Source organism: Stigmatopora nigra, chromosome 7 (assembly GCF_051989575.1).
Source record: "Stigmatopora nigra isolate UIUO_SnigA chromosome 7, RoL_Snig_1.1, whole genome shotgun sequence".
In the NCBI taxonomy this organism is placed as follows: domain Eukaryota; kingdom Metazoa; phylum Chordata; class Actinopteri; order Syngnathiformes; family Syngnathidae; genus Stigmatopora; species Stigmatopora nigra.
This window is the reverse complement of record NC_135514.1, coordinates 6,618,798-6,643,470: the sequence shown is the minus strand read 5'-3', so window position 1 is coordinate 6,643,470 and position 24,673 is coordinate 6,618,798. Positions and strand designations below refer to the sequence as shown.

Here is a 24,673-nt window from a genome sequence, read left to right as displayed (position 1 = left end):
CCCAGAGAACTATTTTTGTCACAGTATTTTGCCAACGTAACAAGCAACTATTGGAAGTAAAAAATATATATACAGCGTGCTGTATTTACAATATGATGTTAATGTAACCAAAATCTTTCTCGTTAGGAGAATGTTCATCAAGAGAAAAAATACATTCAAAGCAAACTTTACTAAAAATGTAGTACCATATTATTAATTTACTCAATCTATATTCTGGGATGTCAAGATCATTTTGGCCATGGTACACATTGTACATTTTTTTTCTCCCCCAGCACTATTTTGACAATGAATAAACATATGATAGCCTCGTAATATTATTATATAGTGAATAAGACTGATGGATAACTTAATAATAATAATAATAATTGCTTGCAATTCCTCAATATTGAAGGTAACCGCAACTTTGGTAGAGTTTCAAGCAAGAAACAAAGGGCTCACACATTATTTGCTTTACCTGGTCTTAATAACATGAATTTATATTATTTCTCTTACCGTTCGTTCAAAGAGAGGAAGCTACATTTATTCTCATGATTGGCAAATCACATAATTTATATTTAAATTAGCAATTCCGAACATTTCCGTGACCTTGATTCTGTTCCGCAAAATTATTAATCATTATCAATCACCTGCTAAAAAGGTTGTCATTGTTTGGTAAAAAATAAAGTACCCATAATCTACTCCAACCATAATTATATATTACGTTAAAAAAAGAAAAACTGCATGTGACGGAATAGCAGAAAAGCAAAACCTTTTTTTGTTGACTGAGGACAAAAAGGGTTGAAAATTGAAACATTTCATTGATCGTGTAAGAGCAAACACTTGTCTCTTGAAATGTAGTAGCATTACTTGATGCCTTTGTATTGAGACTGCACCTTTAAAAAAAGTAATCCAATCCTAAATATTAGTTCGTACTCTATAAAAGTCCCATTATTTGACAAGGACAGACGATGAATTGCCACCACCAAACCGTTGCCCAAGCAGGAAGTGTAACATCACCCCACAACTAGAAAATTGATGAGGTTGGTACGGGGAGACAGGATGGCTTTCTGTATGTGAATATCTTTGAGAAGTGTCCGTCCTAGGGGGCTTTCCAGGACCAGCTTTTGCACTTGATCCAAGTCTTTGGACAACAGCACAGGTACAGTTACTGTCCCACAAACTTTGTTGTTAATCTGGAGGTGACAATTGAGAGACAAATCAAATCCAGCCTTCAACGTATAATTCAAAGAGAAAGCTAAACTTATGCTCAGACCAACAAATTAAAATTTCCCTTTCCACACGCGGTTCACCCTCCTAACCTGCAGTTAGTGGTAAAGAAAGGAAGCGTGCTCAGTGTTGTAGCACTAGAAGTAAGTGTACACAATGAGTAGGAACATCAAGACTTCCCTTGTGCAATGTCATTTGCCTGTGTGCGTCTTGAAGACCACTCAAGCAAGGCTTCCCAGACTATGTGATTAGAGGACATGGGTAGAGCAGAGCGGATGAGGAAGCCCACGGGAGCCAGCTCTTATGATTCAGATCTTTACAATCCAGCATTGTAAACCTAAATATATTCACTATACACAGTGGTAAACCCTAAAGAAAACCTGTCAAGGCATATTACAGTCAAGTAAAAGACATAAACATCTGTTAAAACACTAAAAGTTAAATTGCATCTCTGCCATCTTTTCATCAGTAGCAGAGAGCTCAAGGTATTTTTACTTTAGAAAAAAAAGATAATTTATCAACAAAAGGTAAATCATCAGAAACATGAAGTCAGATTAAATATTAGTTTTCTTTTAACTTGCTTAAAGGAATCAAGGAATTAACGAAAGAGAATCTGATAATTTAATAATAAAGGTAAATCCTAAGAAACAAAGTAATATAATTTTTTTTTTAACTTGCATAAGAGTTAAGATCAACGAATGGATGATCTCATTAAACGTCTTAATATGGGTCGGAAACATGTTGTTGAAAATGACGAGAATTGTTGGGAAGGTGGAAGTTCTCCATATTACAAAGAAAAAGGAGCACTTACGCTGCCAAAACTGCGTCTTATAGTCCGGAAAATACGGTATATGTATTTTTTCTCAGATATTCTCAGAATTTTAGAGTCACACAGTGAGTATTTTTGGGAAAGCAATCAGCACAAAAAAATGTCACAAGCATTATTTGTGTGGATAAAAAAAAAAGGAAAAGGCACGACGGAAGCATAAACCATTAGGTGTAAAGTACCCCTTTACTTATTGACTCATTCCTCTATTGGTTTCAAGTAGATTTGACGAGCATAAATTGCAGACGCACAAATACACAAGCATACACACTCTGACATGAAAACGCACGAGCTAATCATAGGCTCTCTTCAAAATTACAGGGCATGAATGTATTCATGGATTATGACTTTAGTTTCCAAAAATGAAATGGTGGTGGATTAGAGAACAAATGCAAATTTAAACAAGGTAACAAATGTGGTGATGCTTAAATGAAACCCATCATCTGCCAAACAAAAAAGACAATTAAAGCAGACAGGCATTCATTAAAACCATTTGGCTGTCTTCATGCAGGGAATAAAAAGCCACATTATAAAATGTGTATCTGCTTCATCTTACCCGCACAGAAATATCCACAAAGTCAGGGGTCTGCAAGTATTCAGGATCAACAGTAGGCCAGGATTGTGACAGGACTTCTCCACCCTGCTGGAGAGTTCTGCTGATTGGGTTATTCACCTTGCAAAGACCTGACCAGAAATGCCAAAACAGTTTAGTTTATTTTTTTGTATTTATGAAATAATTGGATTCTATTTCAACAGGCAATACAATTCTCAGGTTTGTATTGAACAGTGAAAACAATGCTTTAGTAAATGTGATTTCAACTACTTAATGCAATGTCTTTCACGCTTTTTCTTTTTTCCAAAAAAATAGGAAGACAAAGGAAGGGCATGAACTTCCTCCAAATTCCAACAAGTGAGAGTGAAAGCCCTACAAGTTGCATGTTTGTGAACAAATATTTTTAGATCACACCCGAGAACAAATGTGATCTTCTGATATGAACGCCTTTCTTCCAGCTACTTTTTATCAACATGCATCGATGTGCTGGAGTATACATTTTCTACAGTTGTGTACGTGTGTCATCAACAATGAAAGGATGTTGTCCTTGAAGGGGGAGAGAGGGAAAGTCGCCATGTGATGTACAAAGATGACGCTGTCTCTTCCTTCCTACTGTTTGTTTTCAACAACGAGCCGAGAGATCACAACATGGGTTTCATTAGAAGTCGAATGATGTATTTGAGCATCATGTGTTTTGTTTTTGTTGTATTTTTTTCTTTTTTGCTTGTATTAAAGACGCAGTGACATGTGTGCACTCTGGCAGAAAGAACCTTTGAGATAATAAGATATGTCAACTGTTTGACAAATTATAATAGCATCATAGTTTATGTATATTCACTACCTGAAGTGAAACAAATAAATGGAATTCAAACTTGTGTATTTTAATCAGGCTACAGCCAGTTCTATTGAGCTAGAAAGTTGGAGAGACACTTTATTCATACCTAATGAAGCAAGTTGATTGTAATGGAGATTAACTGTTAAACATCATTAAGAAGCAGGGTGCATTGTTCTGTTTGGTAATATTTGCAATTACTATATCTACACAGCTGCAGGTTTTCGTGTTAAATCTAAAATGACAATTTTGTCAACCCAGATTTAACAAGGCTTTTCTAAAGGATGAAACCATGATTTTATGTTGTGCACTATCAAGGACAATATATTTGTGTTGTGGTTGTCAATCTGGTATTTAGCAGTCTAATTCTTAATTACACCACTCGACAGATGGTGCCATTTTGATTTCATCGTTAGTTCCCTTCTTTTTTTTGTACACAATTTGCATTTTTATGCCAATCATTACTTAACTTCCAAACTAACTTAGCAACCCGATCAAAGGGAGAACTTCTTTGTTGGAGTTTTCATTTTATATGTACTCACCTGCCCAAAGTTCGGAGGCCAGGTGAGGTGCCATAGGCGCAGTCATCATAATCAGTGTAGCTAGAGCATCCTCAAACTCCATACTATGCTGCAACACTCTCATGGGTGCACTCTGCAAAGAGGGTCCCATTTAATGCAAGTCAGGGTGATCCTCACCCAACTAATATGTATGTCCACTCACATTCAGTGTATTGGTAAGTCCCATTAAGCGAGAAATGGCAGCATTGAATAAAAAGTCTTCAGTGAAGTAAGCTGTGACCTGCAATTAAAAATAGCATAACTGAACAGTCAATTAGAAAAAAAACACCAAGTCAATGCTGTTAGATTACTGTGTTAGATTAGCCACTTGTCTGTATGTAGATTAGTGTTGACTGTAATGAAAAAAACAACATGCTGTATGGGTGCCCCTCCTGGCCATTTATTTCTAGCTGAAGATGTTCATCTCTGAGTAGGTCAATATTTCCTAACTTAGCCCAGTGGGAGGTGAAACCCCTTCATGGAACGGTCTTAGGGTGAAAGCGGAAGATTACGGAGGCTTTTTTGCGGGGCGAATCGAAGCACAGCCTTGACTTTGAGAGCTTAAGGCCAGCAAACATGATGCCCTATGAAAGTTACAGCCTGGAGGGGCGGAGAAGGAAAATCTAACCTGTCAAGAATGGACATCTATTTATAAAGTGTGGGAGCGACTGAGTAGGTTTTGAATCAATTTCTAGACAATCTGCCTCCTCCCTTTTTACTCTGGGGACTTCATTTTAGAATAGATGATCAGGCAGTACTGGCCTTTAATGATTGGCACATTTATCTTGTCATAGCATGTTAGCATGATAAATTATGTTGTTTTGGACTGAAAGGTGAGTGAATCTTTTGGAGAAATAGAGTGAACAAGAAAGCAAACACATCAAAATCAGGCTGGCTACTGACCCCTACTGGTGAATATGGTTGTAATATTACAGGCTCTACCTCTTGAATTACATGGTTCTTGTTCTCCCAGATTTTCTTTGACGCTGCCAAATCCTTTTTTTGCAGCAAAGAAGGATTGGGGATTTCACCCAATTGCCGAGCACCTCTCAGCTTAGTCACAAGTTGCCACAGTCTGGATTGCCAGCGTAGGACTCCAGGAAGAGCATCCTCTAGGTTGGGGGCAATTATAAATCAGGATTACATTTATTTGGTGGGAAACAAATATCTAGCAGCTGATGGTAAAAATAAGGATATATAACATCTCACTTTTTAGATCCCAGAGAATGTCCTGTTCAGGAGGAGCGGCGTAAAGGATGTAGAGTCGCATAGTGTCCACTCCGTACTGCTGCACCACCTCTTGGGGGTCCAGACCATTATGTTTAGATTTGCTCATTTTCTCCCATGTCACTTCCATACTTTCGCCTCCCACTGCTCGTGGCTCTTTTCCTAACAGAAAGCAAAAGGTCAACGTCAATGTGACATTTTCTCCTCCATCAGTATCAGTTTTCAACTAATTATTGAATTGTGTAGATCTGATAACACAGTTTTTAATTCATGGGAAATGGATTGCAAGTTGCAATTGCAGTGCACAAGGAGACAGACATCCTTTCATGCTCAGACTCATAATTTAAGGCAATTTAGACTGTTCAACTAGCCTTGGATACGTGTTTTAGGGATGTGGGAGGAAAATGGAGTATATAGGGGGAAAAAAACATGCATGGAACTTAACAATACTGACCAATGTGGAGGAAAAACATGTAAATATCAATTTATAACATGTATAGTATGTAATTATTCAAACAAGAAAATACTAATAATTAAACAACTATGTGCATTAGCATTGGTGTGGTTCCTTGACTCTCATTATTCCCAATGGGGGAAAAAAGTCCTCAATTGAAAAAAACATTAGTGACTGTGTGCAAGAGACAAGATTCTTTCTATAAGGCATTATAGTCTATTTGATCGTTGGACCTTTGAAACATTCAAGCACTGAACATGGGAACAAACAACGAAATAAGAGAAAACACATATCGACTTCTTTTCAGCTTTTTAAGTAGTATCTGTTATGTTTCTGAGCATCTCTTTTAGGGAAAAAAAACACGGTATCACTTTCTCTTTTTGTCAGATTTTGATAATGTCTACCTGTAAAGTCTATTTCTTCTCTTTTTAGGTATTGGCCATTGTCTGCTCGTCGGAAAGTCTGGCCTTTAATCAGACCCTGGACAAGTAGTTTTTTGAATGGCTCCCTAAAAAAACAGAAGGTATTCATCTATGGACCAATTATGTGCAAACTGAAAGAGATTATATCGAACAAAAAAAAAGTACCTGTGCGCCACAAGCTCTTGGTCTTTGCAGAAGTGACAAATGAAGCGTGCGTAGTACAGATGCATGACAGCGTGTTCCTTTCCTCCTATGTAAACATCTACGGGGAGCCAGTGATCCACTAGGTGGCGATCAAAAGGCCTAAAAAAGGTAAGAAGAAAAAAAAACTGAAATTATGGGTTAGGTTAGAGAGATTTTTATTTTCTATGCAATGTCTGTAAGTTATAGCACGAGATGGATGTTGGCTCTTAATATTGTTAGTATAATGTCAATATTTTTATCCTTTTCTCTTGAAATTATGGAACCAATGTACTATATTGTGTACTTTAGCAGTATTTTATTTTCATTTAAATGTTCTGAACAGCTCATTACGCACATGGAAGACAAGATTGTAAAATATATATGTGGAATAATACATTACATATTTACAAATATAATATTTAAACACAAATAGGCCATTTTTGTTTTAAAATAAACTGTAATAGAGGTTAATGAATCTCCCTGTATACACTCAAAAGCAGTGCAAAAGCCCCTTTCTAAACAGGAATTTCTATGATATTAATCAGCGAAGAAAGCATTATTCTGTGTAAAACAAGAGAAGATAGAAAATATAAAGTCAGAAATGCTTAATCTTCTGTTTTGTAGACTCATTTTCCTTTCAGAATCAGAGTCACTAAGAGAATTCTTTTTATTTTGCCTCATCTTAGATATCTCTTCCAACACCCATTTAATTAGCTGAACACCAATAGTGGCAAAAGATGGATCAGATTTAGACAAGATGATTGAGGACTGAATGTGGTCAGGTTGATGGTCAGCAGAGCGCTATCTACAACATGTGTCACACATGGCTCGAGTAATTACCCTCCTCCACACCTTTCTGCCTCTCACTTTCCATCTCTGGTGACTGGTGTCTGGTGATAATTGTACCGTGGGATAAAGTCATGAAGTCGCAAGGCTGAAAATAATTTGCCCTGTGAGTTGGCATCAGGGCCCACTTCTCTAATACATTAGAACACACTTCTATTTAATTCCCTCCACTGCTTGCTACTCGCAGCATCCTACTTTTCATCACTTCTGTGCGCATAAGACTCAGCAAGCCGACTGAAATGCACAAATAGAGTAATTGCTTTTTCTTTTGTACCATAATCTGTCCTGCAAAATAAATAAATAAAATGATGGGCTGGGTGGTCACCCTCAAAGTCCTTTTTACTGCAGTTTAGCCGCTTGGCCAAGAAGTGAAGAAGGAATAAAATCTCTTGTTGTTAAGCTTTGGGTATCACCGACATCCCAGCATGTGACAACATAGCTCCATAATCTCTATCTCTATGAGCAGAGAGTACAAATTTGAGTGTGTGTGTGCATGGATGTACACCAGTACAATAAGTGGGTGGAAAATAGCCAAACAGGCTCCTGCATGTTTGCATGCTTAAAATAAATAAGTGGCAGAGTGGGTGAATTTATGTAGACATGTGTTTCAGGTTAGAATTTCATGTGCATGAAATGACTCTAGTTGCACATACAAGGTTTTTCTGTGACATAATGACGTTTCTAAGATAATCAAACCGCTCCGGGAAGGTCAACACAACAATCTGTTATCGCTCACCTGTGGAGTAATTTCTTTTACACCAAAATGGTGGCATTTTAATCAATCATAAAATCTTTATGAAATGCAAAAGTTGAAATCGAAATATTTTTTGAATTTACATTTAAACATTTATCTCACTTTAAGGGATGTTTGTAATTGAATTGTGGGGAACATTTGTATCTAAATCCATAAATGCTGATTCTTAATGAACATGTAAATGCTTACTGACTCTTGTCTAAAAACCTATAATGAACCTCAAAATAGCAAATAGTAAATAACGGGACTTTGACAGAGATATAAAGGATGAAACAAAGCAGTGACAGAAGACCGTCAATACCTGTTTGTGTTATGAGGGTCGATGTAACGAAAGTAATACCAAGCTGAGTCCACAAATGTGTCCATGGTGTCGGTCTCTCTTTTTGCTGGACCATCACATCTGAAAGCAGAGCAACAAACACAGATAGCAATGAGGAATAATGTTAGAATTAGACAAGCAAATTACAAAGTCAACAGATGAGTGAACCCTTTTTGTATGCCTAGAGAAATGTGATATTTATGCAGTATATGTGCTAATTGTGCGGGTGTGACGACGTCTCCATCTGGCTGTACTGGTGGTGCTGCTGTAGACAAACACAGTTGAAAGCAAACTGGCACTGGAACATTGTTCAGACGCCCTGACAAGCAGGCTGTACTAATATGGTAACGATCATCTATTTGAGGTAGAAATGTCACTTTGTACCCTGTTTTACTCTGCCCAAAACACAATTGCAGGAGGGGGAGAAAAATTTCAGACAGGAATACAACCAGAATACTGTGTTTCATTTGTTTAAAATATGGTTTCTCCATGAAGGTTAAAAATGTCACATATTTCACAGATAAAGATTTAGCTCTGTTTTATATAGAAATGTTATTCCTTGATTCTGTCTACCCGGTCCAGGATTTCCTACAGACAAAATCACATTGCACAGACTACTAAAAGGCAAACTCCTTCTGTCATCTACCATTTTAGGCAATGATGATGAAATAAAAGGTTGCCTAGCAACAATCCTAAGTTATAACAAGGGTAACATTTGAAAGCCAGGTGTTATTTCATAAAATCAAAAAAAAGGCCAAGGCTATCACTAAATAACCTAAACAAATGAAGAGATATAAGAAAGGTTTTCTAAGTGCAGGACAAACTGAGGCCAGAAGCAACTGGACATTTGTACATTTCTAAAGATGACCTTAGATGTCACAGAAATTTGTGACATTGGTTTGAGTCATGGAAAAAAAAAATCACTATAGTTGGGAAAATAAAGTATTTGTTACATGAACAAAGTGGGAGTTCCATCCAAAGTAATGTTTCTCTCAGTTTGGACTTAAAGGGCATTTGACAAACACAAAAGGAAGTGTTGTAGAAGTAAATAGGTCCTTCTTGAGTATCCAGACACAATTTAATTATTTCTATTTGTGTTTATTTTTTAATGAAACCTTTATCTATCAAGATAAGGGACATTGAGAACAGCTTGTCGTCGCTGGTTTATAGCCCTAGCAAGTGCTCCTTAGTAGAGTGTCAATCAGACTAAAGCAGTCTCCAAAATCGGAATTAGTGTGGATTGTTCTTGTGCCAATTTATCGGATACGAATGGGAATCAAAAGGTTGGAAAACAGATGAGGAAAGAGTCATCAGTCACACTGTGGGTGTCCATCTGTTCCATCCTCATCTTTGAAAGTTGTACCAACATCGTTTGTCTTTACCTAGGAAATTGTGGCACAAAAAAAAAAACACTTCACGCCAAGCTATGCCGAGTCAGGGATGTGTCAACAAGCCACTTCACAGCATTACACAGAGTTGAAGACATGATGATCACACAGGATATGACTTCCTCAAGGACAGATGGAGCTCTATCCATGCCATGCAGCTCTCATCACTGTGTTACCCTGCGTTCCACTCAAACTTTAATTGGACATGCTCGACGAGTGAAGGGAACAAATTTCCACCGACACTTAACAACAGAGGGAAGATGGGGAGCGAGGCGATAACGGCGCTTTTGCGATTACCCCTATCAATCACGTCTGAGGTAAGGAATTCAATCTGATGGCCAAAGCCATCTACAACTCAGTGTTAATGTCTACGTAAATGCTGCTTTGGTGATGATTAGCTTTATGAAGGCAGGACTTCTAATACAAGCACTACAAGTCAACCTGCATACTTATTTATCCATGGAATTTTTTTCTTCTGATTTTCAGATAACTTTTTTGTACCATTCTAATGCTGAAGTGGGCATGAGTCGTAATGCTCACATAAATATTGGTGACGTTTGCTTTATCTGTTTGTGTGGATTAATGTTTCGACGGTCCGCTTAAAAGCTACGGACTCACTTGTTAGCATAAGTAGTATTACGGACTAACTATGTAATATCAAAATTACAAATGCTATGATTTGGGACGAATAGCAAAAATTTTAACTAGCCACATAGGACATTATATATTTTGGAATGAAAGTACAAGGTACCGGTAAACAACAATAAAGATTTGCTAGATTTCAATCACTAATTATACCCACCCCTAATTTATAATGATTTTATCAAGCAAAAATAAAAAGTAGGTCATTCTCAAGAAATTACAGTACATCATTATCATCATCTCATGGTACTTGTCTTAGACGCCCATTATCATAAAACCTAATCAGAAACAAAACATGAATGATTGCACTCAACTGAAGTTCTGTTCTCTCATAAGGTGAATGACTACCAGTACAAATTGTGTATTCCTTTGGAAGAAATACAGTATTACAGCAGTTTGTACCATTTGAATTCTCATAAAAAAATAAAATAAAAATAGGCTCACTTTCTGCAATGCTCTGTCAAAAGCAAGCAATATTAATTTGCAAATTCACACATTTGAGTAGAGCCACTGATCTGATAATGTAATTCTAAGCAGTGGGTTGATAGTGATTCAGAGGCTGCTTAAGTCTTTTTGATTACTAGCCAGCTTCACGTCAGCTGGGTCCGGAGAGTTTTAATTTGAATTAAAAGTCAATCATGTTGGGAGTTCAAAAGGAAAAAAAAAATGGTAAAAAGATAGCAGTAATTAAAAATAATTACAATTTCCTATTGGTAATCCTAGAAGAGCTAATAATTATGAAAAAGTATAAAAATACAACTAAAAGATTCCATAACATCAAAGATGCAGGGATTTCTAGATTGGAAACTCGTTTTCCATTAGTTGTGTAAACTGTCTGAATGTCAAAATGTAAAAGGTCACATTCCACAAAGTACAAAATTTTAAGAAGCTAGGGAAAAACCTTGCATGAAGCAAATAAGTGAAAAACCATGCTTTTAGCACAATTATACAAAATGATTTCCATGCATAAAAAAGCAAAGGTTCATGTGCTGAAGTGTACACCTAGAACCTATGAGGTTCTATTAAAATAGAGTTGTGGCTCTGCATTAAGTGTGTGACAATGTATTTAAAAACTATTGAAGCAAAATTGTTATTTACAAACTATATAACCAATTAGCTATGCTTGGAAAATTTACGTGGCTTAAGTACAGTTTAATGCGGTAGTAAATTAGGGTGAACCTTGCATCTGGAGAACTGACACAAAAAGCACATTACCTTAGCAAGTGTTAGTCTCAGCTAATGAGCAACAGCTGACAAGCAGATTTCGCTTTTTACATTATCTACTGTATAAATTATAGTCAAAAGAACCCACTCACTAGTGTATTTTTTCTAACAACAGTAATCCCTCGAATATCACAGTTAATGTAGATCAGACATAGCCGCGAAGTAGGGTCACCCCTATTTTAATTTGGTTCTTTTTTTCCCTTTTTTTACCCCCAAGTATAATTATTTTCTTTATTTCCTTTTTTTACGACTTTCAGTGTGGATTTTTCAAGTGAATTCGCGATAAGTGAAGTCGTGAGAACCGGGGGAAGAGTGTATGTCTGCAAAACAGCAGGATTTAACACATGTATAACTTAATTACAAAAGGGCAAGAAAATAATCTTACCTTGGACAATTGCAATTGACCCAGTCATGGGCAGCTTCCAGAGGCGATGCCCCCTTCCCAGTGAGTGATGGGAGTTTGGGCAGAGTAATTGGCAAATCCTCTTCTGAGACAGCAACTGGACCGCAAGACACACAATGCACCACAGGAATGGGTGTGCCCCAGTAGCGTTGTCTTGATATCAACCAATCCCTGAGCTTTGAGCTGGTTAGGTGGCCCCCCACCTTTAGTTCCCTGGCCTTCTGGGTAATGGCATCAAAAGCCTGTTCTCTTGTGAGCCCTGAGAACTATGATTTATGGAGAGGCAGAGGAAGGATACAGATAATGAGCATAAAAAGAGAAGCCAAGGAAAATAACAAGAACAAAAACACGTTACTCAATTTCTGTCAATCTCCCCATATTTAAAAAATCAATTTCCCAGTATATTTGTAGAATGTAAAGGGAGTTGCTTAGACATTGTCCCATTTGCAACATCTAAATCAATTAAACCTCCCTCCCACATTTTTTTCAACAATGACATCGCAGCTATGTTAAATGGAAAGGACTTAAATAGTGCTTTCTACACCATTAAAAGGCCTATTTATAAACACTCTTACAGAGTAGGCTGTGTTAATGCCATTCCCCTTCATATTGGGCAGTGGGAATGCTCTATCAACTATGCAAAAACCACCAGATACGAATCTGACAGTTTCTTTAATTACAAGTGGCGACAACACTATGTGAAAGTACACTACAGACCCAGTGTTGATGGATTAGCCCAATTTGGACAAACCAACTATTGCCTTAATATTAATCCCCCATCAAAATCAGCAAAGGTCTTAAAAAAAATGGTATGTTGTGGTTCTTCCCCAATCTGGTTGAAAACCAATTGAGGTTTACAACTATAAATAGGAAATGTGCAAAATTTACGATAAGAAATCACATTATTAGTATGATTGGCATTCTGAGAAAAGTGTGGTTGTTGTCACCTCATCAGAATTAATGACAGTCTGCGTGCCATCTTCATGGTTATTCAGCACATTGGTCCAGGCTAAATTCAGCATTTTGGCCAAAGTCAAATGTTCCACACTGCAGTCAGGTGTGCCTAGTAGACACGTGGAATATGAACACAACAACAACAAAAAAAGACCACACAAATGCATATTTAACAAAAGATAAACACCCACTACTGTTCTCTTGAGATTTCCCGACAAGCCTCTCTGCGCTTAATGTTAAGCTTTACTCTGACACCACTAATTGTTAGCAATCCCTTAGAGACCATCGCCACTCACTGCCAGACAAACAACCCATCGCTCCTGGACTCCCAAGATTGCCGTAATACCCCATAAAAGACATGCAGTTTTGTTGATTGAATGAGAAACTAAGGTTGTTAGCATAGTTACGTTGTTTCGACAAGATTCAATTAGAAGAAACATAAAGAGATAATTACCAATGAAATCAAGATTTTTATGTTAAAGCACATACAGTAACGAAAACAAAATAAATTGATTTTGGCAGTATGATCACACTAATAACTTACCAACCACTGTGTCCAGATAGCCATCAAAAGCCTCTTTATGTGATATGACTATAGGAACCTCATGACCAGTGAAGAGATTGACAGCTGTGACCTCTGTGAGAGAGTCTGCAAATTAAGGGACAGGGGTGTGAGATTATTTTGCGAGAATCCCAACTACCGGATTTAAAGCACACCTGACCATGGCCAGCACCCACCAAATTTTACAAGAAAGTTATATTTGTTCATATATAAGCCACACTGGACTAATAATTGCAGGTCTCAACCTTGTATTATGGCATATGTAAACCAAAAGACATGCGGGTCAGTGGCTGCAAAAATCCATATGTAAGACGCAATGGACTATAGGGACAAATATATATTGTGAAAATTACAGTATACTAAACCCCACGGTTGAAACAAAGATCTTTGATACATTGTGATTAGAACATTCTTTCTCATCATTGTACAGCAATTTGGTTGAACTCACTGTACTAATGTCACTGTCACTCTTAGATATTACCTGTGGACCTGTGATCATTTCCCAATTACCACCTAAAACGGGTGTTGATTCCAATGCTTTCACGTGAAATGAGCAGAGTCTGAACATAAGTCTAGTTCACTGACTTTATCACTGCCAAGCGAGGGCCTCATTGTGGTCTTTTTTTGGACTTATTAGGCAGCCCACAGATTTCTTCCTGCATGTCCACAGGGGTGGTTTAAAGCATCTCTATGGATAGTAGTCTGATATGGAGCGGTATGATAAATTTTCCCCGAAAAGATGTCAACGGCGCTAATGAAAATTTCCACAGCAGCCTCCATTTCTCAGGACCGATACAGAGAGGCATGCATGCCATTCCAAAAGATTGAAAGAGAAAAGAAAGTGGAGAGCCGTAGAGGCTAGTGATAAAAAAAAAAAGATTATTGGAGGGGCGCACAAAACGGTGACTAAGAAATATCAGGTAAACTGCAACTTCAGAATATCTTGGAAAAGGGAAAAAAACGCATGAACGCATACAGTCATACATATACAACGGAAGTACACATGATGAATATTATATTTATGTTGTCTACAGCTTTATCTAAAACCCTGATGAGTGTGCTACCCTGGGGACCTCTATTGAAAAACTACCACTGGGGAAAGAAATACTGAAATGAGCAAGAAAAAAACCCAAATTAATCACAATACCATCACAAGAGGTCCGTGTTTGTCAAAATATTGTTGGTACATTAGTAATAATAGTTTTACTTTCCACATTATCATTTTGAAAATTCTCCAGCATCATAATTACTACAAATTAACAAGACTCCACAAGTAATACTAATCCGATGCCAATAGGGTGTTTTTTAGGTGTAGCAACTGCCAAGGGCCTTCCTTATACAGTATATTAAACTTTGAACAAGCCGTGCACTTTGGCATAAGCCAAAAAAGCCCAAACTTTTGAGAACAGCTAAGAATAGAGCTCACCTTTGCCTGACTGGCAGGCTTTCGCCAGCACAGAACGGACTGAGCTGCTACCATGTAGCAGTCTGTGGGAGGGCAGGATCTCCAAATAGGCTGCACCAAAAACTGTCTCTGGGGAGGAGCTGTACGCCGACAGAATCTCCCCCGTCTCCTCCCCACTGAGCTGGGAAATGAGAAACCATTGTTAAAGAACTGTTAAAGAATTGTTGTATATGTGATAATGTGAGGTGATTGCAATTTATTTTGTATTTGTTTTTGTACTCTAAATGGCCCACCAAAGGAAAATCATAACTACAATGTGGCCTGTGACTAAAATAGGTGATGTGAAATTTTGCTTTGTGAGAGAATTCATGTGAAGAATGAATTCGATAAACTAATCTTTTTGTTCAAGTTTCAGCTCTGTTGTGAATATTTGATATTTCCATTTTTAGTACTTGTGGAATCTTAATAGAAATATAAAAGAGGGGAATCACACAATCTAACAAAATATGTATCAGCCAGCGTAGAAAGAGATGAAATATCCTACGTGTCTGAAGAGGAAAAGCACAGACAAAGGCTTAGTAAAAAAGGTCAAGAGTTTAAAAAAAAAAAAAGCAAGACTGATGAATGAATAAATAACAAGCAGAGACCCACCTTGAGTTTGAAATCAAAATAGCAGCCAGTGCACTCTCCAATCCAATTTGCCTGCATGGCTTTGACCCCGTACCACTCTGGAAGGTCAGACAATGCATCCAATAGAGGCTGGAGATGGAAAAACAAATAAAACAAACAAACAAAAATACATAAGACTTTATTGCATTCAAAAAATGGTCAAGCGAGATATCCCCAGAGTGTCATTTCTAACTTTAAAACAACTTGTTATCCAACTTGTTTCACCACATTTTGATCCATTTGAAATACAAACTATCACAAACAGATTTTCCTGTATGATTAAAAAAAAAAAAGCTATGCATATCAACCAGGCCAAAGTCAAAATGTCACAGGTGGGTACAAGCGTGTGTTGTTATACTTCACTATGTATTTTCCTTTCAGGCTGTCACAATCTATTACCCACAAGCACTCAAACTATGGCATTCAGCTTTCATTTCCACAACTATATTAAAATATGAAAACACACATTACTACGGTCATTACTTTCATGACAGCAGAACAAAAACTTAACCCGGATATTACTATATCTTTGTCTGGGAAGAGAAGCAGAAGAAAAAAAAAGGAGTTTGTCACAAAACTGTGCAATGGCTATCTCCATGGCAACAAATACAAGCTTCAAGACAAGCATCCTATAGAAGAATTCAAAGGCTCTATGTGTTTAGTAAGGGCACAGGAAAATGTGGATTTGATAAAGAATCATGAGTGTTAAGCCTTGGCGATTTAAATTGATTCCGAATAATATTTTATTAATGTAAACGGTTTGCAGTAATGTCTAAGGTAAAGGAATTTTTGAATGAAGAGATATTTGTATTGTGGCCTGGTTCTTCTGTATTTAAGATATAGTTAAGTGTGGGCAAATATGCCACCGACATTAGGGCTCTACTGTAGTTTTGGGACTGTCACGGCCACCAGATTAAGGTTGCCCCACCAATGAACAAGTTTATTTTCATACATAAACAATAACTAAATGTAAGGCACATTAGTGCATCAATGTACGGAAATTATATAAACAGCAGTCTGTTAAAATAGCATTTTTGTTTACAGTATATTTTGGTTTTATACTGTGGACACAGCTCTAGGTCAATCTGACCAAATATGTCTCTCCAAAAGAACTAAAACCTGAATTCTCAAAATGTAAATAACATACTTTACAAACAACAAACGGCCGTGCTCGCAAGGTGTGGTTTTAAACCCGTAAAATCCCATGGCGTCCCTGATGGTGTCTAATGGCACATTAACCATTAGCCAAATACCCACACCTCGCTATACTGTAAATGCTCAGTCACATAAAGAACTGTGGGTGAAGTGTAGGCAAGTTTAAAATTCCACAGTGTGTGCCAAAATAATGAATCTTAGTAATGATTGCCATTAAATCTTAAATCACTTTAGAAAAACATCATTGTTACAAATGACATTTCAGCAGGAGATAGAGCACAGCACGTATATGATCTGAAATGAATGTTGTCGAGGAGACATCATGAACAGACAAATGGGAGAAATGGGCACAGAAGAAATCACAGGCCCGTTTAGGACGTTGTTTTTTTGCCAAAGCCCTCCTCCTTTTTCCATCTGCTTTTCTCACTTGTATTTTTTTAACAGCTTCTTCTTCCTTCCGTCCTTCTTTCTCACATCTATCTATTCATCAGTGAAAATTAGAAATGTGTTATCACATTTCTCCAATCTCCATTCATACCCCTGTCACGGGAAAGCATGGGCGAATGTTTCTCTAAATCAGGGTTGCTCAAAATCTACTTTCCAAAGAGCCAACCCCTGGCGATCTGCCAAGTTGAGTTGCATTGGGGCCCAATCATAGTGGCGCTACTTCAAAGACGCCCATGCAGAAACAATAAAACTGTACCTTGCCATAATGTGTGGTCTTGATGAACCATTGTGTGAGCAACTTCTGCTCAACCACAGCACCAGACCTCCAGGAACGGCCATTTTCATCCACCTGCTCATCAGCCAGTACTGTTTGATCAACTGGGTCCCAGTTCACCACAGCCTGAATAGTGCACATACATCGTCAAGCACACACACACTTGAGCAAATTTGCTCCTGAAGAATGAAAGCAGTGATTAAGAAGTAGCTTCAATTGAAAGAGACAGACTAAGCTTTATTTAAAGGTTGTCACACTTCATTACATTTTATCAAAGCCTTTCCATAGAAGACATACAAAATCATCTCTGTCATTTCCAAAGACTAAACGTAATCATAATCCTTCCCAGAGAAAACTAGAGTACGCTAAGTACTTTGATGAAAAGTCCTACCTCTTTCTGATAAGCCAGTCCTGCTTTGAACAGTTTAATAAAAAGATACTGTGTCCACTTGTAGTAGTTGGGAAGACAAGTAGTCACTTCCTATTAAAAAAAAAGAATGCTGGTCAGTTTAACAATGGCAAATAGGGAAAAAAAGAGTTATATTGTTGAGCTACTCTTAGTACAACAGACCCGGTCCCAGTTAAAGCAAAGGCCAAGGCTGTCAAGCTGCTCCCTCATAGATTTGATATTTCTATGGAATAGCAAAAAAATCATTAGAGAGTTGAAGATGTTAGCAAACAAGTCTTTGGTACCTTTTAGTCCAATCTTCTGGATCTAGGTGTCTTTCAATAGCTGCATTCTCTGCGGGAAGGCCAAAAGCATCCCAGCCCATTGGGTTTAATACCTAGTGAGTAAAAAATAAATGAATATATTATTACCATACTGAGCGACTTAATTCTTAAGTCTTTCTAAGTTTTTTTTTACTCCATTTTAAAGAGTTCAGGTAATCACGATCATATATAGTGAGTTGCTATAAGAGGATATTAGAATTTTTTTTAGATTTCACATTTCATAACTGGCAATTTCTTTTAGATCTAGAGAAAAAATGTGCCCATTTAGACTTTTTATTACCTGAATATTATGTATGTCGACATTCATAAGTAGAGGTATCACTGTGAAAAAAAAATGCAAATAACCAGCAGATTTAATAGTTGCTATTTCCTATTTGATCACGTTTTATCTTACAAGCCATGATCCAAATGGTATGGCTTTCCCAGCATCATGCAGATCACTCTGTTGAAATGTATCAGAGAGTGGGAGTAAAAACATTAAAAAACAAGAAATATACTTTGGAAAATATTGAAAGCAGAAATGTCTGTCATTTACTGCATTTATACATCCATGTGACAAGAAATCCTCTCTTCTTCCCATGTTTGGTCTATCATTTACGCAAGCAACTTGAAGCACATTTTTTTAATTAAAACAAGAATTAAACATAATCCCCCTCCAACAAAAGGTTTCATGGTTGTTACTGAATACTGTAATACAGTTCAGATGAAATGGAAACTTCTGTATACGAGAGAACAGAAATACCATGCATAAAAATAGTGTTGTTATTACAAATTCCTATTAATAAGTGTATGGTGTGTGAATGGCTTTGGTGCCTGTGTCAATAAGATTGCAATATTTCATGCTCTTTTATGTCCTTCAGTCCAATATAACCTAGCAGGCAATACGGATAATGAACAGACACTTGCAGAGCTCCACTCCATCACAGTGTAGTTAGTAGACACTGACTGTAATTTCTATGCCGCTGTTACATAAATGAAGAGCAGGTGTAAGGTGAGATGTAACTCGGAATAGATCTAAAAATAAATAAGTAGCACTACTCTAAACAACTACAAGTCTATATACGACATTGATAAAATAAATCAATGAAATATCTTTTTCTTAAGTGGTACTTCTGCCCCAATCAATTCCCCCACCCAACCCAATCATTCTACATTGCCACTCCTTCTACATTTAGCTCCTCATGGGTGGTTTACTGCTCACTGAGAGCCAAATGAGATGAAAGCTAAAGAGAAGATGGCATGAGTAAAGAGAGACAGACAAGCATGGAGTTGAGGACCGGAGAGGATCACCATGCAGACTTTAACAGGTCTGATATTTCACACCAGTTGGTATCCTTGGTAACTGCATGGGCCTCCTTTTTAAAGCCAAGTACAATATCATAATATGCTAAGAGAGCGGACCAGTGTGGCTGCTCAGGGGGAAGAGCACTGATCCAAACGCAAACAAAGAAACCTGTTTAAATTAAGCAGAAAAAAATTCGTATTAATTTCATGTTTCAATTGTTGTTTATCATAAAGCTGTCATCTGCTCAAACGGTTATGAGATTTGTTAAATTATTTTTTTACCCTTGTATGCTAGAGCTGTCCTAATTTTCATTGGTGCTTTCCGAAACCATCATCCAGAAGAGACAGCAGAAAATGTCAAGGGGCAGCAGAGAGATGGATGGCAAGGCAAAAATGATGGATAGGATTCTCTAAAAATGATGAAAGGTTCATGCAAGAACTACTAAATAAAATAACAATTTTATGAATGTACTTTTTAATATATATTAGCTACAATAATTACTTACTTTAATGTGCTTTCATCCTTAATCTTATGGTCTCACTTGGTAAAATGCACTGTTTTGTTTTTACACTAAAAACACTGTAATTTTCTATTAAAAAAATACAACTTTGCAAGGCCTTTTTCAGTTGGTTGCTATTGAAAGAACTGTTAAATTATAGTCCTTTTTTATAGCTGTGGCAGTAATTTGTGTTAAATCTAATGTTTAATTGTTTAATTGAGGGTGTCCCCCGCCTGGTGCTCATACTTAGCAGGTATAGGTAGGTAATAACGCAAAAATAGGTCGTGATGGCCTTCCAGCCTTTATTTTAATTTTTTAAAAAGAGCAACCAAGAGAACAAACTCATTTGTTAAAATTCTTAACATGAGTTTACTACTTATTTATGTTTATTTTGTCTCCACTTGTGTTTTTCTGATAGACATTTTCGTGCCACTGTTAACGCTATCATTCAGGTAAGGCAAGAGTAATTGCTCCATTTGGACTTCCTGTTGTCATTAGATGTTTGTTAATCATGAGAGTGCTGAAGAGCAGACATTTCTCCTGAGTGAAAAATTGTCGACATGTAGCGCACACAGGGAACTGCTTCCCACAGGCTGGAAATAGCAACAGTGCGTGACCATCTACTGAGTGTACGTTCATTAATTAACTGGTGGTAGACAGTGTGTGCATACAGCAGAATCAGGTTCACTTTTTTGACAGATGCTTAGAGAATGCAGGTTTGTCTCCAAGAATTAGTGATGTGAAACATTATTCCTACCGAGGGCTTTTCTACCTTACAGGTAAAAGCACATAACTTAAAATAAATCATGGGGGATAAAAATCACAAGTTGCTTGTTCTGCACCATTGGAAGCAAAACGCTTTTTGTGCATCTCTGGGGGGGAACCCATGTAAAGGTCGTCATCAACATGTCAAGGGATGCAGTGACACTCTCTTAAACGGCCCCAATTTAGAGGATGCAAACAAGAGTGAGAGTTAGTCAATAACTCAGCAGGCAGCTCAAGATCAAAACAATCGATTTTGCTTTTACCTTAACTATAGCAAAACACATCTTACTGACAAAGACTTTGACCAAGTACAAGATATATATGTATATCCAAATGATCAGTTTCCAAGCACTGGGAAACTCATCATGTCACTAATGAGACTTAATATTATATTCCATTTAAACATGTAACTAAAAATTACTATTCCTACAAAGCAATAACTACAGAAAGAAAAAAGAACCCTCATTCAAAAGGGTGACATTTCTCATTAAAATACAGTGTATCTAAAAAGACAATGCATGCTATGTCTTTGAAATGTAACATAATATATTTTAAAGCCTATTTCCGCCATGGATGTGACATATGACCTGATGACCTGTACAACTCAACTGTACAAAGCAAATATTTTCGAGAGGGCAAGCAAAGAAAAAATCAAGTGGTTGCATGCGTAGTTATTTTTACCTAACCTCATATAAGTGGAGATGGAACTTTGCCAAGAATATACAACTGTCATTTAAAAACAAGGTCTCAAACATCTATTACCAACAGAAATGCTCTTTCATTACACAACAAGGACATTTCAGTATACCATGTTTGTAGACAAATCATTTGTGGTATTATACTTTTATGCGACAACAATCTTCAGGTTTGTCTGGTGTATGTTTAAGTTTCTACAAGATTATTTTAAAAAGAAAAACATATATGCCCTACGAGATTTTTTCAAAAACACAAAATCTTAACACTTGTATGGGCAGATTAGGCTAATGTTTTTCTTTCTGGTCATTATTTGTATGAAGTGATTTGTAATATATAATATATTATTAAATATTAATCATCATTAGTAGTAAGTATTTATACTACTGATTATATACCCAAAAGAACACAATACCAGCAATGAAGCACAGTTTGCTTAAAATGTGTGCAAAACAAGTTATGTTGAATTGTTTACCTTACCTGAATATCTGGTAATAAGAGACTTAAAAAGATCCATACAGAGACAATTGTACAATTACTAAAATGTATAATGTTTGTTATTGGTCTACGATAAAATAAACAAAATGCAAGTGTCTTGTCACTTGTGTTTTTTTGCTAATATGACTTACGCTAACCTATAGTATTTTGAAAAAGATCATTTTTGACCAAATAAAAGGAATTCATTTTTCCAGCATCATTTTAGAAGTAGCCCTAATTGGGAGGAATTTAGACATTTCACAAACCTGGTAACCTTTCATTCTTTGGAAGTGGCCGATGACGTCGCTGATTGTGTAAACTCGCACATGGCCCATATGCAGTCTTCCAGATGGGTATGGGAACATTGAGAGAACATAGAACTTCTCCCGGTTTTGATGCTGGAAATGAAAAAGAGTCGCGAATATTAAAGTGTGATGAGCGAATAAAACTCAAATGAACCTGTTGTAAAGCATAAACAATAAAACAAAACTGTCTTTGTCATGAATTTTCTTTTACTAAAACTGCTGTACGTGGTGGTGCGAAAAATGAAAATAACTCATCACATGTAAAGAAAGAACAATGACTTGTGTAATCCTGTATGATGCTCCAACACGGTCTGATTATAGTGTCAGAAAAGAGTCTGAGCCATTGCACCTTTTAATGGATGGTTTACAGTCACAACACTGTTACCACGGCAACCAAGCATGTGCCAGATACATCAAGCTATACATGATTACAGGAAACCTGAGCTATAAATTTTTCAATAAATTAATTAGGACCGGGGCTGTCACCAGTGTACTTCATCACTGTCGCTCTCACCACTATACCATTAAGATGTATAATCAGACAGGGACTATGGGTAATATAGGAGTATCGTTTGGATGGATGACTAATTATCGGATTCATCTTTTAACCAAATAATTTAATACAACCTTCAGTGAACTGTAAGAACAGTAGGGTGCAAATGTGCAAATAGATTCAAGGTAAAATTGTTTTCTTTCCTAATTTAGTTCACTGCTTTGATTGAAAAGTTCTTCATTAACTCAGCCTTCAACTACACGGATAAATATCACAGCATTGAACACTGAAAAAAACTGGCTAGGTATTTTCACCATCTCATTTTTTCTCTATGAGTAAGATTATTGATTTTAACTGGTTTCCCCACTTCTATAAAAGCAAACAAAAATGAAATAAATTAAACCACATTTTGTTGTTTATGAGCGGTATGAGGGTCTGTACCTTTTCCAGTGATTCCTTGCGCCACTGTGCCATGATTCGCGGGTGCCACCATTGCTCCACTTTGCATCGTGTCTCTGTCCGATAGTCCTTCTCCCACACACCAGTCTCACTGAACAAGGTACGAATACCAGGGGAGACCTTGTGGTAGATGAGGTTCAGGAGCGCAGTCCTGACTTGGCCAGACTGAAAAACACTCTCAGGATAAGGAACCATCCGTCTGATCAAGACCTTCATGATTCTGCCAAGTAAAAAAAAAAAAAAAGGCGGATGCTGTAAAATGTTAGAAATTGTTGTTTTAATCACGTTTCGAAACATGAAGTGACTTATGAAATATAAATAATACTAATTGAATCTGCAATCATTATTGCTTGTAACTCATGCAGAATTCCATGAAAATAAACATGATTACTTCAACAGCTTGAGTGAAGACAATGAATACATTTTGGGAAAGTGACACCCACTGCAAATGGGTCTACAAAACAAACTTTGATGGAAAAAGTCTTTGATAAAGTAAATTTAAATTTGGTTATCAACAAGCGAAGCGGTGTAACAAGTTGACACGTGCAATGTCCTTGCTATCAGGCGTGTGGGAACGTATCTTTCAGAATCATTGAAGCAAGTCAGCCAAGGCTGAGTGACAGCAGAAGAAAAATGTGTTTCTATGGTGACCACTCAGCTCAACATGCTCCAGAAACACAAGTGAATACAAACCTGTTCGATTATTGTTATTGATTGATTACTTATGTACCACAGCCAACTATTCATGCCAGACTCATAGAAACGGGGAAAAAAGAGATAAGCCACACTCATACAAGATTATCGGGGAAGTTCTTACTGGTTTAAAGGGAGCGTGCACGTGTTACAAGATAATAGATTTGTACTAATTGAGCACCCAATCCAGTGCTTTACTTAAAGTTGGATTATTCATATCCAAATGCACATAAACCTGGCATTGGCCGGTCTTTAAAAAAACATAGATAACAAAGTTGTGATCTTCATTAAAAAAAGCAATCAAAAGCCACAACTGCATCATCTATTTATCACAGCAACTCATTCATTGACAGTTTACTTTGATTCTTATATTATTAAATTGACATCGATTTCTTCACTCACGTTTCTGAGATTTTAAATGTAAACCGGAAAACCGAGGGCGTCTTACCTCATTTTTTATAACCGCATCATTAGCTGTATCATGTTGAAAAACTCCATAACATAAATATGATGCACTGCTTCAAATGTAGATGTCAAGGACCTGTTTACACGCCGGACCACAACATCACGAGCGCCGCCATTTTGGATTGAACCTAACTTTATTGAAATGACAAATTGACACGCAGTGGAGCGCTTGACAAAGTTAAGGCATCCAAAGAAAAGGATACAATGTTACAATCTTCCTAGCTCTTCAGAAAATACCTAAAACAACATTATTTGGTATATTTATATATTATCCGTTATTATAGATGGTTCTTAAGAAACAAAATATGGCCAAAATTGATTATATGGCAGTAGTATACTTTGTTTTATTGTTTATATGTAGTATTTTTGTAAGGGTCATTCCAGAATTGAAGGACAATTTATGTCCCACCTATCATATTTTAAATAATCCTCATATAAAATACTGAAACCTAAAGTTTCTGATTGTTTATATGTAGTATTTTTGTAAGGGTCATTCCAGAAT

The 24,673-nt window shown here is 36.9% G+C and overlaps 1 protein-coding gene across 2 annotated transcripts; it reads right to left on the bottom strand.

Annotated features, from left to right (window-relative positions):
* Window positions 1-102: 102 nt before the first annotated feature.
* Window positions 103-24,299, bottom strand: lars2 (leucyl-tRNA synthetase 2, mitochondrial). 2 transcript variants are annotated; one of them, XM_077721665.1, is made up of 21 exons: window positions 24,155-24,299; window positions 22,996-23,233; window positions 22,023-22,154; window positions 17,999-18,090; window positions 17,877-17,937; window positions 17,697-17,786; window positions 17,288-17,431; window positions 15,412-15,519; window positions 14,782-14,941; window positions 13,338-13,442; window positions 12,787-12,902; window positions 11,822-12,105; window positions 8,165-8,263; window positions 6,246-6,383; window positions 6,063-6,166; window positions 5,187-5,366; window positions 4,920-5,089; window positions 4,141-4,218; window positions 3,960-4,071; window positions 2,589-2,716; window positions 103-1,172 (listed from the first exon to the last, which is right to left on the bottom strand). In XM_077721665.1, the coding sequence occupies exons 1-21, from the start codon at window positions 24,157-24,159 to the stop codon at window positions 993-995; spliced, it is 2,724 nt and encodes a 907-aa protein (XP_077577791.1). In that variant the 5' UTR covers window positions 24,160-24,299; the 3' UTR covers window positions 103-992. The 2 variants fall into 2 exon arrangements, with proteins under 2 accessions (XP_077577791.1, XP_077577792.1); XM_077721666.1 differs by lacking the exon at window positions 24,155-24,299 and adding an exon at window positions 18,318-18,358 and having other exon boundaries at window positions 22,996-23,216.
* Window positions 24,300-24,673: the final 374 nt, after the last annotated feature.

What these genes read in the sequence shown, in the direction of transcription:
- lars2 (XM_077721665.1), bottom strand. An exon ending in AGACCACACATTATGGCAAG is followed by an intron (nt 15,520 to 17,287) that starts GTACAGTTTTAT and finishes TTCCATCTCCAG; the next exon opens with CCTCTATTGGATGCATTGTC. An exon ending in AGAACCATGTAATTCAAGAG is followed by an intron (nt 4,219 to 4,919) that starts GTAGAGCCTGTA and finishes TTTTAATTGCAG; the next exon opens with GTCACAGCTTACTTCACTGA.